Source organism: Geotrypetes seraphini, chromosome 3, assembly GCF_902459505.1.
Source record: "Geotrypetes seraphini chromosome 3, aGeoSer1.1, whole genome shotgun sequence".
NCBI classification, from domain to species: Eukaryota; Metazoa; Chordata; class Amphibia; order Gymnophiona; family Dermophiidae; genus Geotrypetes; species Geotrypetes seraphini.
Window position 1 is genome coordinate 191,767,459 of NC_047086.1, and position 12,920 is coordinate 191,780,378.

Here is a 12,920-nt window from a genome sequence, read left to right on the forward strand (position 1 = left end):
TGCATAATGCAGAGGCTCTCAACCAAGTCCCAGGGAAACTCAGGCTTTCATGATATCCACAGTGAATATGCATGAGACAAATTTTCATGCAACAGAGGCAAATCTCTCTTATCCATATTCATTGTGGATATCCTGAAATCCAAGACCAGCTTGGTGTGTCCCGAGGGCTGGGTTGAGAACCACTAATGCACAGGAAGGTTTATAAATGCAATTATTCAGATCCAAAGACTAGACTGTTGCAACAAGAAAGGATAAAGCACATGTTAGATAGGCCTGTTGGTCTTTGACATCATATTCTTTTTCTGTGAATGTCTGATATTGTTCTCATTCAGTTTGCTTCATAACGATGCTTCATTTATGAAATTGATATATACAGTATTTCATACACATAAACTGTGTGTTTTTGAATGCTACCTCATTTTCAAAAACCAGTGCAGTGATGGCACAGATTAGCACACTTTATTTATGCATTTGGTATAGATTTACATATACATGTAGATATTCTAGTCTCTGATAAGCAGGTGCAATGGAACCACATACCGCATTTGTGTAGCTCAGCCTCATGCCACTATGTGTGATCAGTGGTGTGAGGGGGGCGGTCTGCCCCGGGCACCATGTTGGTGGTGGTGCCAGCATCCCTCCTCTTCTCTGCTCCCTCCGCCTCTTCCCATTCCTCCCCTCGCTACGCACCCCCCCTTCCCCAATACCTCTAGTTCACCGCTGCAAGCAACAATTGAATATGTTCCTCGTGACCGCGTGACATCACTTCCGAGTGCCGCACACAGGAAGTGACATAAGAAGAAGAGCGGCCGGGGTCACGGGGAGCATGTTGAAGTTATTACTTGCGGCAGTGAACAACTAGAGGTACGGGGGAAAGGAAGAGGGGGCACACACTGCAAGGGAGAGCGGGGCGTTGGGGCGCCTCCGCCCTGGTTGTCTTTCACCCTCCCTATGCCCCTGTGCGTGATCTTTCAGACCTTTCCCAGTTGCTGTACAAAGATACGCAGTAGTTGGCAGTATTCATACAAGACTCACAGCTGTTCCATTTTTCCTTTGCCCTTTCTTGGAAGAGGACGTTCTACCAGATCATCCATGGGCAGCAATTTATGTCCCTCAGGATATTTTCAGAGATTTTTCATTCTTTGCAAAGATGTCTACTCTTCACCTAAGCTGTTGCTACTTTCCCCAAACTGCTGTCTTTGCTTTTTCATCATTTTTCATGAATTATTATTTTTTAGTCCCTTAATTTATCAGGGTAAGAACAGTTAGTCATCCTACCCTAAGGAACCTGCATTTATTGCTAGCAGTCTGCTCGACTCATTCTCTTTGTGAAAATATCTTCACTTCCTGATTTTGTTTCCCCCCTCATGTCTGAGAAGCAAAACTAGCCGTTTCAAGAGGTGTCCCAAATACTTGCAGCAGATATTTCTCATGGATTATTACACTGAGTGTTACGAATGTCTGAGTGCAGTTCTCAAAGTCTCCTCATTTAACCACTGAGAGGGGCTCAGGCCCAGCTGGAGAAGTTCTGTGCCTGTCTGTCTGTCTATCTGGTACAAGTCAATCGAGCTCAAAACTGGTCTTAAAACCTAAAGAGAAGGGTGTATTGTGCAAAATTGCTCAGGCAATTTATAGAATTAATAATAATAATAAATTTTATTTTTATACCACAGTACCTCTCAGTTCTGTGTGGCTGACAATAATGAAAAGCTGAACAAGAACAGCAATAGTTCAGCAGTAGCATTAAAATTTCATAATAACAGCTGGCAAATTTGTCAAAAGATGGGTTTTAACATTTTTTCTCTAAGCTGAACAAAAACAGCGATAATACAGCAGTAGCATTAAAATTCATAATAACATCTGTTACACACCTAATTGAACTGATTGAAGGACAATAGGCTTTAACAACCAATAATTGCTAATTGAAGGTATGGCTCACTGATAGAACTACTGCTTCTGCACCCAGAGGTTGCGAGATCAAATCCCAGTGCTGTTCCTTGTGACCCTGGGCAAGTCACTTAATCCTCCAGTGCCCACCGCTTTGAAATGCCAAAGCCACAAAAAGGTGGTATACAAACCCCCATTCCCCTCCCTTATTAGTACTAGTTGGCAGTTAGTCACATAAGTGACTTGAGTTGATATTCTAGAAACTAAGTACACAATTTCTAGAGCACACAGCTGCAAGGAGGCTGTGGACCTGAGACGAGCATGTGCAAGTCAGGAGCATGCCTAGGAGTTACATGCATGGGTTATAGAATACTAAAACAGCACAAAAAGTGTAACCCTTTGGACAATAGCCAATAAAGTCCAAAAATAAGATCCGATCTACAATTGGCTAGCACTCTTAATCCCTTGGAAAAGAAGTCTGAACTGGGAAAAGGACAACCTAAATAGAAAAAATTCTTTAAATAATGGACATCAGTATGAGCCCTTGGTAAGCAAGCGAGAAATTAAGGCTCGGCCAGTATCTCATAGGTGACCAGCACCAGACCAAAGTCTAGATGAGAAATGCCCCATACATCATTTAGTCCTTTTCAAAGTTGTCAAACATGTGAATGAAATCACACTCCCAGAATAAAATAGAGATCAGACCTACACACCTACATATTTGACAACTTTGAAAGGGACTAGATGATGTATGGGGCATTTCTCATCTAGACTTTGGTCTGGTGCTGGTCACTTATGAGATACTGCCCGAGCCTTAATTTCTCGCTTGCTTACCAAGGGCTCATACTGATGTCCATTATTTAAAGAATTTTTTCTATTTAGGTTTTCCTTTTCCCAGTTTAGACTTCTTTTCCGAGGGATTAAGAGTGCTAGCCAATTGTAGATTGGATCTTATAGAATATTAGCCATGTGGCTGGCTTAAGTGCTATCGCCTAACATTTAACACAGAACTATGGACTTAGGCTAGTATTCTATAATGGCACTTCAGTACAGAGCTGCCATTACAGAATTCATGTGCAGCACACATCATCCTAATACATAAATTTCAGTGACCTTTTGAGAATTTCCCCCTTAATGTGAACAAATGACTTAGAACCATGTCATTGTACATATGGAAGAGATTACATACAGTTAGTAAGTCATTTATAATGCTGGGTCTTTTAGGTGTCAAGACAGTTGAGCTATTTTTAGGCTTCTTTATGGCATGAATTCTGCTAGAAAAGGCTTCACTATTTGGCTTTATATTCACAGGATGTTCCGAAGAACGTACACTGCAGTTGGACCAAACCATTCTCTGGCTGTGGTTAATTCCTTGAAGGTATAACAGAATATTTTCAGTCCTGCTCAGAGAAATTTTAAAACACCAAAATGGCTCTGGTAATAAATGGGCGAGATAAAATCTGCGATGAAAGCAGAAATTTCTAAATTTTAATGATAGGGTCCTTTGGGAAAACACATTCACTCTCAGCATTCCGTATGTCAACTTGGTTCAGTGGGGAAGAGTTTGTTTACAGTGTTATAATTCTGATTTAATTGGGTGTAAGCCCGTGTTAATTTATTGATTTATTTTTTTACTTCTGTTGCACAACTATTGATGTCAGTTTTGAAAGGAATTTAACTGGGTAGCTACAACCTCCAGAGTGAAATTTAAACACTGCATACCAGCTGAAAGTATACACATACTTGGAGAAATCCCATACATTTAACTAAATAAAATATGTTTCTCAAGGGGGGTGGTTTAGTTAGGAACAATTTACATTTAAGAATTTAAGAATAGCCTTACTGGGTCAGAACAATGGTTCATCTAGCCCAGTAGCCCGTTCTCACAGTGGCCACTCCAGGTCACTAGTACCTGGCCAAAGCCCAAAGAGTAGCAACATTCCATGCTACCGATCCAGGGCAAGCAGTGGCTTCCTCCATGTCTGTCTCAATAACAGACTATGGACTTTTCCTCCAGGAAATTGTCCAAACCTTTCTTAAAGCCAGCTACGTTAGCCGCTCTTACTACATCCTCTGGCAATGTGTTCCAGAGCTTAAGTATTCTCTGAATGAAAAAATTTCCTCCTATTGGTTTTAAAAGCATCTTCCTGTAATTTCATGGTGTCTAGGCCCTCCACTATCCTGTCTATATCAAATTTTTCAACAATCTCCCTTTCCCCTCCCTATTTTAGATTGTAAGCTGCCTAGAAGGTCTGTCCAGTGGACGGGATAGAAAATCTATATAAATTTGAAACTAATAGATTTACCCAGCTTCCCTGCTTGTACAACTTACAGGCATTAAGTATACAGGCATGTTTTTATCTGCTTATGCAAAATTTCAGAAAGAAACAACCTCGGTGTTTTCTCTTCAAAAATCTGCTTAACATTTAGTACAATTGAGATTTTTCCTTGCTACAAAAAACAATGGGAATGATTTGCTTATTTATTGGGATTTATTAATCACCTTTATGAGATTTTTAGTGTGGGTCGGCAAGGTAAGTGCTCCACCGCTCATAGTAATTCTATGAGCGTTGGAGCATTTACCGCACCGGCTCACGCTAAAATCCTCTAGCGCAGCTTGATAAAGGGGGCCCATAAATATAATACAATGTCAGCATAATACCAATGAAACACGCATTAGAATCCTCTAAGGATTGGCCAAGTGCATGCAAATTTTTTTTTTGTTTGAGCGACACATTCTAAATTTTTTTTTTTTCATGTGAGCAACTAGTTCTAAAAACCAGATTTGCAAGTATTTTTGTGACCACGTCCTGCAAGCAGTCGACACACAGTTTGCGATACACTGTATTAAAGGCTTGGGAGAAGAGCCAAGCTTTCACCTGTTTCCTGAAGTAGAGGTAGTCTTGAGTTAAATGTAGACCCTCTGGGAATAAGTTCCAGAGCTTGGGGGCTACTACTGAGAAGGCTCACTGGTGGGTATCACATTGTACAATTTCTTTTGATGCGGGTGCAACAGTGATGCTTCTTGAGAGAGGACCTTAGAGGTCTCACAGGTGTGCAGAAGGCTAACATTTTCTTTAAGTGCTCTGGCCCATTTTGTCTGAAAATCAAAGCATATCAAATTTGGCCCTGGTAGCCAGTGTAGTTTTTGCAGGACGGGTGTGTGATGTCATCCTGCAGGTTGAAGTGGTTTTATAAATTTGGCTTGCTGTAGCACATTAATGTTTATTTTTATTTGATATACCATTACTAATGTAATTCTTTTTATCTCCTTTCATTGTCTTTTAGTTTTCTACTCTGGTCCCTTTTTTTATCTGGGATATAATAGAGCTTTTTCTTTTCTTGTTTGGAATATTGATTGTGTTTTCATATTGATTATTTCTTTTTTAATGCTCATTTTTTCTGTAACAGGTTTGAATTGTTACTTTTAGCTATTAGATAGATATAGAACAAGATGCAAAAGCACCTAGCTGGCATACAGAAAATTATACCCTCTATTATTAAAAAACTGTCTGAAAATGATGTATTTATAAATGAGATGAGAGTGAAAAAGGTTCTGTTGATATAAGATGTTATTACTACTTGATATTTGCACGTAGGACAAAGCTGAAAAAGGAAAGCAGAGCTCTCATAGAACTGGTACACTACAGTTACCTAAGAACATAAGAGCTTCCCTGTTGCAGTGTTCTTCAATGCAAGGCCTGGGTTCTAATGGCAGCCCCTGGAGACTTCAGGGGTGGCCCCCATCATCATTCTGTTTTTACTATATTAATCTCTGCCTCTTTTCCTATGCTTCTGATAAAAAGCAAAAAATGGATGGGGAAAATGACTGTAAGCAGTGTTGTGGCTCTCCTTCAGCTTATTTGAATTCAAAGTGGCTCTGACTTAAAAATTAGTGAAGGCCACTGCCCTACAGGGTCAGACCAAAGGTCCGTCTAGCCCAGTATCCTGTTTCTCAAGTATCCGGCAGAATTCCAGAGAGTAGCAAGATTCTATGCTACTTAATCCCAAGGATAAGCAGTAGCTTTCCGAGGTCTCTCTTAATAACAGTTTATGGACTTTACCACCAGGAACTTGTCCAAATCTTTTTAAAACCCAGCTACTGAAATTACTTTTACCACTTGATCCAGCAATGAGTTCCAGAGCTTAACTATGGGGTCCTTTAATCAAGGCACAGTAGGGGTTTAACGGGCGGAATACCGCGCGTTAAACCGCCTGCCGTGCTAGTCGCTAATGCCTCCATTGACGAGGCATTAGTTTTTTGGCTTGCCGCAGGGGTTAGCGCGTGATGAAATGTCCGACGCGTAACCCCCGTAGCGCGCCTTGATAAAAGAAACCCTATATGTTGAGGGAAAACATACTTTCTCCTATTTCTTTTAAACTTCAGGGAGTGTCCCTTAACCTTTGTACTTTATGAAAGAGTAAGCAATTGATTCACATTTATCTATTCCACTTATATCAAAGATGAATCTTGATGATGATCTCTTGATAAGGAAGGTTGCATTCTGTGTCTGGTATCCTTGTCCCTTTCCAACTTGCTGTGGAATAAATTCTTGTTTTGTGTTCCAGAACCTGGACCTATGGAACTTTGATGTCTTCTCCATGAACAGAGTGAGTGAGGATCATTCACTGAAGACCATAGTGTTTGAACTGCTGACCAGACACAACCTTAACAGTCGCTTTAAGGTCAGAAAAACCTGTGTGCATATGAATGTTGGCTTTGTGCAAATACTAAGGAAAATAGTTATGGATTTTTCAGACTTTCTCTATTTTCAGACCCTTTTCAGTTTGTTGTACACTTTCCGTTGTAATGAATTGTACACACATAGGTTACGGCATGTTAAATTGATCAGGGTTTTTTTTCTTAGTCCTCCTGCTGCTTTCACCATCGATTATTATTAGCGTGGCCACTGCGAGGGAGATTGGGGAGGCGGAAGAGAGAGAGAGGAGATCGGTGGCAGTTGCAGTGGTAGAGCGCGCACACGCGATGGAGCCTTCCAGCCGACAGTGACCAAAACAGAGAAGCCAAAAAAGGAGCGGGGAGGTGGGCCCTAAAAGAAATCAGGAATTTTTGGACCACATCCATTTTTCATGGATTTTCACAATTCGTGGGGGCTCCTGGGATGTAACCCCTGCAAATTTGGGGGGAGTACTATATATATATATTTTTTTTTTTTTATTGGGATGGAATTGACTTTAGAGGGGAGGATGCTTATCATTCATGTTAAAATTGGAGCATCAATGATGTCAGTAGCGGGTGTCAAACTTTGGAATGCTCTGCCAGGCATACTGCATTTTTGTGTTGGAAAGATCAATTTTAAGAAAATGTTGAAAGTGCAGCTCTTTGTTAATGCATTTTTAAAAAGTGCACCTACTTTTATTCTTCTTGTAAGATATAGTGCCAATGAATATCTGGGTTTTAACTTTTTGCAGTTTGCTTGCTAAACATTTTATTGATAAAATATTTGTCTATTGTTTGTTCATATTTATGCAACTAAAGGGCGATCAGTATATTATGTGTGTAACCAATATGTGAACTGCATAGTTATATGCAGTATATAAATTTTTAAATAAATGGAAGAATATCTAATATAGGACCCCTTTTGCATAGCCACGGTAGCAAGTCCAGCGTGGTAAATGTGCCGCAGCCTGTTCAGTTTTTATGGCTGCATCACATTTGCTGCGCTGGTACTCACTTTGCAGCCTTGTAAAAGGGACCCATAATATTTAGCACTTAACCTTTAGACTGATGTGCACAAAATGAGTTGTAATATTATATCCCTATGATCTAATAAAACCAAAAATATATAACAATAAGTGAAAAACATACATCCTACAAAATGGGTCAAATTAGGTCATATTTGAAAGTTTAATTGGCATTTGCATGCAGGGAGTGGGTTTATCTATGTAGACAGTCCAACAAATTTAGGTAATGATTTTAGAACAGGGGTAGGCAATTCCGGTCCTCGAGAGCCACAGGCAGGTCAGGTTTTCAGGATATCCACAATGAATATGTATGAGATGGATTTGCATGCACTGCCTCCTTGAGATACAAATCTATCTTGTGCATATTTATTGTGGATATCCTGAAAACCTGGCCTGCCTGTGGCTCTCGAGGTCCGGAATTGGCTACCCCTGATTTTAGAAAAGCCGTAACTAACACGTATATGTCAGCATGATGTAAAATTTTCAAAGGATCATGTCCTGGACAGGCATCAGAAGTATGCAAATATTTCTTATTTTGGAAAGAAATATATGCAAACTTTATAAAATCTAGACACTGGTGTTTACTCCTGCTCTGAGGAATGAACAATTGTCAGCTAAATACGGGGTTGGATAGTTGATTAGGGCAATTCTGCTTGTCTCTCTGGCATTAAAATCCACCTTTACAAAATTTAAAACTGAGTTTTCAATAAATGCAACCTATATGAAATCCAGGCATTCAGGTGTAACCCTGGGTGGTATAAGCAGCTAGGCGGCTGCTTGGGGTAAGTCCAGTGGTAAAGAGACTGAGGCACACACTTATTTGTTGGTTGAGGGCCAGGACTAGTAACACCAGCAGGCTGAACAAGTAGAGCATCAGACTTTACTTCCACACCATGCCAACAAATTATGTCAGTACTAGAGTCTCTCTTTCTCCATGTCCAAAAATTTACTGATAAGATAACAGTTGCACTTCACATAATTAGGTTGCCCACCACATACAAAGCATCCCTCCTGTTTCTCCTGCTCTGGGTGGTACCTGCCTGCTAGAGATTAAGCAAAACAGACTGACTCTGTAACAGTAACACAACCCCAGAGGAGGACTCGTTATACAAAAAGTTAAGCTCAGAGATATAAAACTCTGAAGAGGGAGAGGTAACCCCCTCTTAGGGAAAGAGTTTATCTTCCAATCATTGCTTCATAATTGTGACAAACGAGCCCAACTCCAAGGTGTAAAAGTTTTAACTGTGTATATATCTCAATGTGGATGCAATATGCATTCAACAGGCTTTCAAAAATAGATAAATATTCTGCATTCAGGTAAGCACTAGAATGAATGCTAAAAATTCTAGTGCTTACCTGAATGCAGAATATTTATCTATTTTTGAAAGCCTGTTGAATGCATATTGCATCCACATTGCGATATATACACAGTTAAAACTTTTACACCTTGGAGTTGGGTTCGTTTGTCACAATTATGAAGCAATGATTGGAAGATAAACTCTTTCCCTAAGAGGGGGTTACCTCTCCCTCTTCAGAGTTTTATATCTCTGAGCTTAACTTTTTGTATAACGAGTCCTCCTCTGGGGTTGTGTTACTGTTACAGAGTCAGTCTGTTTTGTTTATAGCATAGTGCCTTTTCTGACTCTTAGTTACATTGTCCCTGCTTATAGTGGAAACACAATGCTAGAGATTAAGAGCAGGGTGCCTGGTTGGAGTAACAAATAACCAGATCTTGATTTCATTCTTCCTGAAGGTCTGCATTTAATGTAGTAGCTCCAACATTGTGGAATACTTTCCCACTTGAACTGAGGATGGAAACTTCCACGTCACGGTTTTTAAAAGCTCTAAAAACATAGTTGTTTAGACGGGTGCTTTTTTTTGTTAATTTAATTCTATTTGTTGTGTATCACTTTTTATCACCTTGCAATTAATATTCTCCCTCCTTTTGTTTCTTATAATTTTATCTTTATTGTCTGTTTTCCATTATTATTTTTTTTATTATTAAAAATCGTCTTGATATTTTTATGATTGTAAGGGGGTCTAACAAATTATACAAAATAAATAAACTTCAGTTGACTCCTTCTCCTTCCCTAGGACAAGAAGGGTCCCAAGGCTCTCCTCCACACTAAACAAGCCAGCAGCCTTCTGCAGGTTCTGCTTGTCCTCTGTCATTTTTATCAAAATGCCTTTTGGAGTACTAGCCTGTGAATACATAGCAAGGCTAAAACTTCCCTCTATTTTGCTGCAGACATGGCAAGAAGAGTTTCCCTGAAAACTAAGGCCTTCTTTTACTAAGATACGCTAACTGATTAGCGTTCGCTAATCGATTTAGCGCATGCTAAACGCTAACGCATGCAAGTTAGTCTATGGTCGCGTTAGCGTTTAGCATGCGCTAATCGGTTCACGCACCTTAGTAGAAGAGGGGGTAAGGGTCAAAGGTGGGAGATGGAACCTAAGATGTTTTTGCTGGGTTAGGGTTGCATTATATATGGCTTGTGCTGCCAGTGATTATCAAAAGCACTCCTTTACTTCTTCTACTTTCCAGTTGTTTCCAAACTATTAAAGTTCTTCCTCCTTTTGGAAAGATCTTGAGTCCTCCTGACAGGTAGCGGAAAGCACAGAATTTATGAAAAGGTCAATGCTTAGATTGGAATAAAAAGTGCCTAACTGCTGCTAATGTCAGACACCCTGATTTCTGTTATTAGATGACTTAACTGAACAGTGTCTGCGCCAGGGCTGGTACTCGACATGATAGGGATCAGGGCAGATGCTATGGAGTGGGCCCCAAAGCTGGCTTGTAGGATGTCCCTCTTTCAACATCATTATATTGAAAAATACACACTCAAAATATGTTATCAACTAAAGATAACCAGTTGAAAATGTATTTTGAGTGGGCATTTGTGAATATAGAAATAGTGTAAGATCTCCACTCTCCTCCTTAATGAATTAGTTATTTTCCTCTTTCAACTTCAGGCAGGTTTGGGATCCCCAGAAACATGGGGGCCCGGGGCAATTGCCCTGTTTGCCCACCCCTAACACTGGCCCTGGTCTACTGAGAATTAAGTCCTTATTTCTGAATTTCTCATGATGTTACACCAGCTACTGTTGTTAGGCTGAAAACATGTTCAAGGGGCAAGTGATTATTTCATTCAATGTTCAAATTATCAACAAGGCATCAAATAAGAGGTCAATGAAATTCAAAAACTGAAGGAATAGTGTACTTGTAAAGGAGTCGCTCTTGATCTTTCTACAGAAACAAATTCTTTTAGGAAATAACCTTGCATCTAGATCTTAATTTCCTGTGAAGCGTGAACTTGCTCAGGAAGTGAATAGACCAAGATAGGGTTGTTATCTGACACCCTTCAAAAGTGGCTGAGCACTTGGATTCAGAGGAATGATAAGCTAAGTCCAAGATGTAAGTAGCCATTAACATGAGTCTAAAAATGGCACAGACCTCACGGCAAAAGTTTTGCCACTTTTAGTCTCAGCTTAGGGAGGGAGAAGCATTAGGGTCCATCAGAGCTAGTGTCATGGAGGGCTGTCAGAGCCATGACCTATGCAGAGACTAAAAGCAGTAAAACTTTATTATTTCACAAGCTATTAAAGTAGCCTACAGGTTAGGACATCTGTCTTGGGCTCTGCTGATCTGGGTTCAAAACCGGCTTGAACCAAACAAAAATACAATTTCCTGCTGCAGCTCTGGGGTAAAACGCAGACCTCCCTTAGCTGAAGTGGTTATCGAATGCTTTGGTACAAACTGAAGAGAGGCAGTGCAGCCCATTGAGGAAGGAGGCAGAGCTGAAGAAAAAGTATTGTTTCCTTCTGCAACAGCTCACAATTTGGGGGATTCAACTCACTTATCAGGACTCCGTATACTGTGTTAGCAGATAGAAGATTATCGAGAAAAGTACCTAATCTTCCCATGTAGAGAGAAACCAATATGTACTGGAATGGCACCGAGGAAGATTCTGGGTTTTTTTTTGAGAAGCCTGTTCCACTAGCTGAAATTAGTTTAGAGGCCTTATGGCAGACAATGTACATTCAATATGTGGTTACTGGAAAATGTATGGTTTGTTGTTTTTTTTAAGAAAAAGGAAAAACTGGAAATTAAATTTGAGGATTTTGAAAAGCAAGAAAATGGGGTGAGAAACACTAGTTAATTCTTTAAATAATGGAAAGGTTTTTCTCCAGAGGAAAACAAATCATGTAGAGAACCTTGTTAAGATTAGAAGTTTAAGAGTGATTTAATTTTCTGAAAGTTGATTCTGTTCTTCCTACTGAATTATTTTGCCAGCTTTTTTTACGTTGACATATTGAGGATAGCTAAAGATTTTCTGCCACCTATTATTAAGGCTTTCTATTTATCTAATTCTGAAGTGTATTAAAAAAAGTAATTAAGGAGTCTCCAGCAGTGAAACCCAAGCTTTCAACTCCTGCAAGGGCCGAGAATGCAGATTTGATTGTTTCTGTGGTTTTCATTCATTTTCCAATGTCAGGGCTACATTCTTAGCATAATTTGTACTCTGTTTAGTCTGAGATTTAATTCAAAAATATTTCATATGCGACAGTAAATCACTTTCTTGGTCAGAATGTTAAAATCATCCTGTTTAGACGGAGAATGTTTATAGATAAACTGCATTAAGCTGTATTAGATACAGTTGATTTCTTTGTGAGGCAATCAGCCAAGTATAACATTTATCTTGAGATCAGAATTAAATCCTTAGTTGTCCTGGGTTTGCTGATTATCTTTCTACTTAATAAGTGTCATGAACATGAGGACACAGCTTTTCATTCTTAATTGTTTCAAACAAGACATATAGTATTTGTCACTGAAATGTGCCTGAAGTCAAAACAAACAAACAAACAACACCCCCCCCCCCCCAACAAACCTCGGCAACACATGGCCTTACTTAGCAGGGGTAATGACCTGACAATGCAATGGGACTTAATATACCATCTTTCTATAGTTACAATAAAAGCAGTTTACATATTATATACAGTTACTTATTTTATGGCTGGAGTAATGGAGGGTTAAGTGACTTGTCCAGAGTCACAAGCAGCTGCATTAGAAATTAAACCCATTTACCTAAGTTCTCAGGCTGCTGTACTAGCCACTAGGCAGAATAACTACAGTTATTCTTTAAGTGATTATCATAGTTTGGAATTTGAAATTATCTTAAGTCTAGATGGGATTGTCATTTGCCTTACATCAATATAAGGAAGTGTTTCTTAACCAGACTGTCATGGGATCAGCAGAAGCAGGCCAGTGACTCTAAGGAGAGAGTGACAGGAGGAAGCACAGCTGGAAGTAGGAGACTTGGCCACAT

At 39.6% G+C, this 12,920-nt stretch overlaps 1 protein-coding gene across 4 annotated transcripts in view; it reads left to right on the forward strand.

Annotated features, from left to right (window-relative positions):
- Positions 1 to 12,920, forward strand: part of PDE1B (phosphodiesterase 1B) — a 657,058-nt gene that overhangs the window by 527,611 nt on the left and 116,527 nt on the right. For all 4 annotated transcript variants that reach the window (XM_033937713.1, XM_033937714.1, XM_033937715.1 and 1 more), the window contains 2 exons: positions 3,199 to 3,265; positions 6,457 to 6,573. In XM_033937713.1, coding sequence (XP_033793604.1) covers positions 3,199 to 3,265; positions 6,457 to 6,573 — 184 coding nt within the window. The remainder of the gene's footprint in view (positions 1 to 3,198; positions 3,266 to 6,456; positions 6,574 to 12,920) is intronic.